We start from the raw sequence: 3,084 nt of genomic DNA on the forward strand, positions 1-3,084 counted from the left end.
CTGCTTACCATGGGCTCCACGTGCACTCAGGGGAGAGGCCATGGTCAGAAGGAAAAAGAGAGGATGAGGAGTGTGACTGATGGCAAATGTTTGCTAACGTGGGACTAACTGGACCCTGTCTCTTCTGGTGGTTCCTGAATCAGAGTTCTAGCACTACATACTGGAGTCTGGATTGGTTGTTTGAGGAACTTGGTCTCTCTGCAATCATTACATTTCTGCATAAAGATTTAGCATAAATACCTTGTAGAGAAGAAAAGAAAAATTTAAAAATTATATTTAATTATGTTTTGAGGCGTTCATGAAATATTTAAAGAAATTACACCACCGCAACCCATATCGACATCAACTAACCCCTGGAAACTAATGGAGGAATGTGTTAGGAAAAAATATTCTGCCAGGGATCCATCTGATACTGGCCTGACCACCTGAGCTCAGACATTGGTCCCACTCATTAACAGATCTAAGAAACATGAGGTACCAGCCCTATACGGAAAACCATGAGGGCTATGGGCTCAGACAAAAAGGCAAAGCTCTAGCTGAGAGAGTATTAACAAATTCAGCGAGCAATATGTTCATAGTTCAAGACACTTCTGCGAACAGATGTGTGGATTTTCTTCACCCTGATCAATTCTCCCACACCAGATGAGTGCCCATAATTCAATTCACTTCTGACACTAATCAGAGGTAGTGCCGACCCCACAGGGTAAAGACTCAGTCCCACAAGACTCCCCCAACTTCAGGGGCAAATCACAAGTAGAGAGTCTGTGTCCCCATCCATATTTCATCTTGAATTGGCTCTGTGTCCCACCAAAATCTCCTTTTGAATTGTAATCCCCATGGGTCAGGGGAGGGACCTGGTGGGAGATGTCTGGATCATGGGGGTGGTTCCCTCATGCTGTTCTCATGATAGTGAGTATGTTCTCTGATGGTTTTATAAGGGTTTGGCAGTTCCTCCTTCACTCTCGTCTCTCCCTCCTGCCACCTTGTGAAGAAGGTGCCTGCTTCCCCATCGCCTTCTACCATGATTGTGAGTTTCCTGAGGCCTCCCCAGCCATGGTGAACTGTGAGTCAATTAAACCTTTTTCCTTTATAAATTACCCAGTCTCAGGCATCTCTTTATAGCAGAGTGAAAACGGACTACAACAGGGTCCCCAAGTCATCCACACCTTGTGTCTGACTTGGCTACTGATATACAATAGTGTTTAGTGACCCTAAATGTCTAAAAATGGAGTAACTTATGACAGGTGATCAGCCCACAGTGAAATTGCTGACCCCTCAGAGTGAGAAGCGTATGTGTGGTGGACTGAGGTGATGGGAGGACCTGCTACGGACAGGCACCCTCTAGACCAGACAAGAAAGTGAAGCCAGAAGGCAGCTGAGATCTTGGCTACAGACAAGCCTGCAGAGGGCCATAAAAACCACAAAGGCTCTGACCATAGCCAAGCAGCTGCCGCAGCTCTGTCCATGAGAACTCTGAGGCCTCTTTCCCATGGGCTATGGAAGAAGAGCAGCGACCCCCTACCCTGGTCCATGTTCTGAGGAAACCTGGACCTGCCAGTGTGTCAGTCAGTGTCCTGGTCTCCTGAGATGCTCACTGTGGTCCCTTCCCCACCGTCTCATCACTGCCTGTGTGTGTTGACTATATTTGCATGAGTGTTTATGTGCAAAAGCCACACAATAAAATGTGAATTTGCTGCAGGAAATTAAGGAACCGGAGAGACCGATCGAGGTGCAGAAGAGTTTTTATTTTAGGCGTACACTGGCTCAGCAGACATGTGTCCTGAAAGTCTGAGCACCAGACAAAGAAAGCAGTCACCTTTTAAGCAGTTTGTGGCAGGAGTTATGTGATGCAGGAAGCAGACTTACAGAAGAGAGAATAAAGGCAGTTAATTATCATGTAACATTCTTTATCTTACATTTTGGGAAAGCATGTCTTGTAACTTATGCTTATTTACCTTGTGACCTTGCAGCTGCACAGTAAGAGAAACAGAAACTACAAGGTATGTGGGAAAGAAATAAGGTTAATGTCTCACAGTCTTTACAGAAAGGCAGTTAATATTTTTTCTTAGCTCTTACTTTGGGGGGGTAGTCACTAATGCCCATAACAGCTTTACGTTTTCTATATTTTTTCATTTTATAAGAACAATTAATGTCTTTTAATTTTTCCACTTCAAATTCATAAGAATTTCATTGGTCATTGAGTCATCATGAAACCTTCTGGTCCCCCCACAACTAGGCTAACTGGAACCCAACATGAGAGCCACCAACTGGAAGTTGCCATGATCCCCTTCTCAGGTTTCATCATTCACTAGGCTGGCTCACAGAAGCCAGAACACACGTGCTATTGCCAATTTATTACAGAGGATATTTTCAGTGATGTCAATCATGGGAGCCAGCACATCACATGGTGAGAGGGAGGAAGAGAGAGAGGTGAGAGGTCCCAGACTCCTTTAAACAACCAGCTCTCTAGTGAACTAACAGAGTGAGAACTCACTCATCACTGTGGAAAGGGCAGCGAGCCATTCATGAGGGTTCTTCCCCCATGATGCAGACACCTTCACCAGGCCCATACCAACCTCAGGGGTCACGTTTCAATACGGCATCTTGGAGGGGACACATATCCAAACCGTATCAGGCTATGTCGCTGCATTTACTGTTAGCCCCAATTTTGCAGGACTGGGGTCCCATCAGGTCCATAAGAAAACTGACAGAAAAGTCTAAACACACAGTCTGTTCCTGGCTTAGGAGTTGCCACTGCTTCCAGCATTTATAGTTGTAGCCCTGGCCCTGTGGCCAATGTACCAGGTGGTGGGTGGGGAGAAGGGGAGCGTTGAGGTTACGCAGAGAAGAAATACAAAAATGACAGTCACTGGCCGGGCGTGGTGGCTCACGCCTCTAATCTTAGCACTTGTGGGAGGCCAAGGCAGGTAGATCACCTGAGGTCAGGAGTTTGAGACCACCCTGACCAACTTGGTGGAACCCCGTCTCCACTAAAAATATAAAATTTAGCTGGGCGTGATGGTGGGCATCTGTAATCCCAGCTACTCAAGAGGCTGAGGCAGGAGAATCACTTGAACCTGGGAG

At 46.2% G+C, this 3,084-nt stretch overlaps 1 protein-coding gene across 1 annotated transcript in view; it reads left to right on the top strand.

Annotated features, from left to right (window-relative positions):
* Positions 1 to 469: 469 nt before the first annotated feature.
* The window catches only part of TNFRSF10C (tumor necrosis factor receptor superfamily, member 10c, decoy without an intracellular domain), a 41,229-nt gene continuing 38,614 nt past the window's right edge, over positions 470 to 3,084 (top strand). The window contains 2 exon segments of the mRNA XM_011939867.1: positions 470 to 544; positions 1,440 to 1,565. Of these exon segments, the coding sequence (XP_011795257.1) occupies positions 470 to 544; positions 1,440 to 1,565 (201 nt within the window).

Source organism: Colobus angolensis, unplaced genomic scaffold (genome assembly GCF_000951035.1).
Source record: "Colobus angolensis palliatus isolate OR3802 unplaced genomic scaffold, Cang.pa_1.0 Scaffold184, whole genome shotgun sequence".
Lineage (NCBI taxonomy): Eukaryota > Metazoa > Chordata > Mammalia > Primates > Cercopithecidae > Colobus > Colobus angolensis.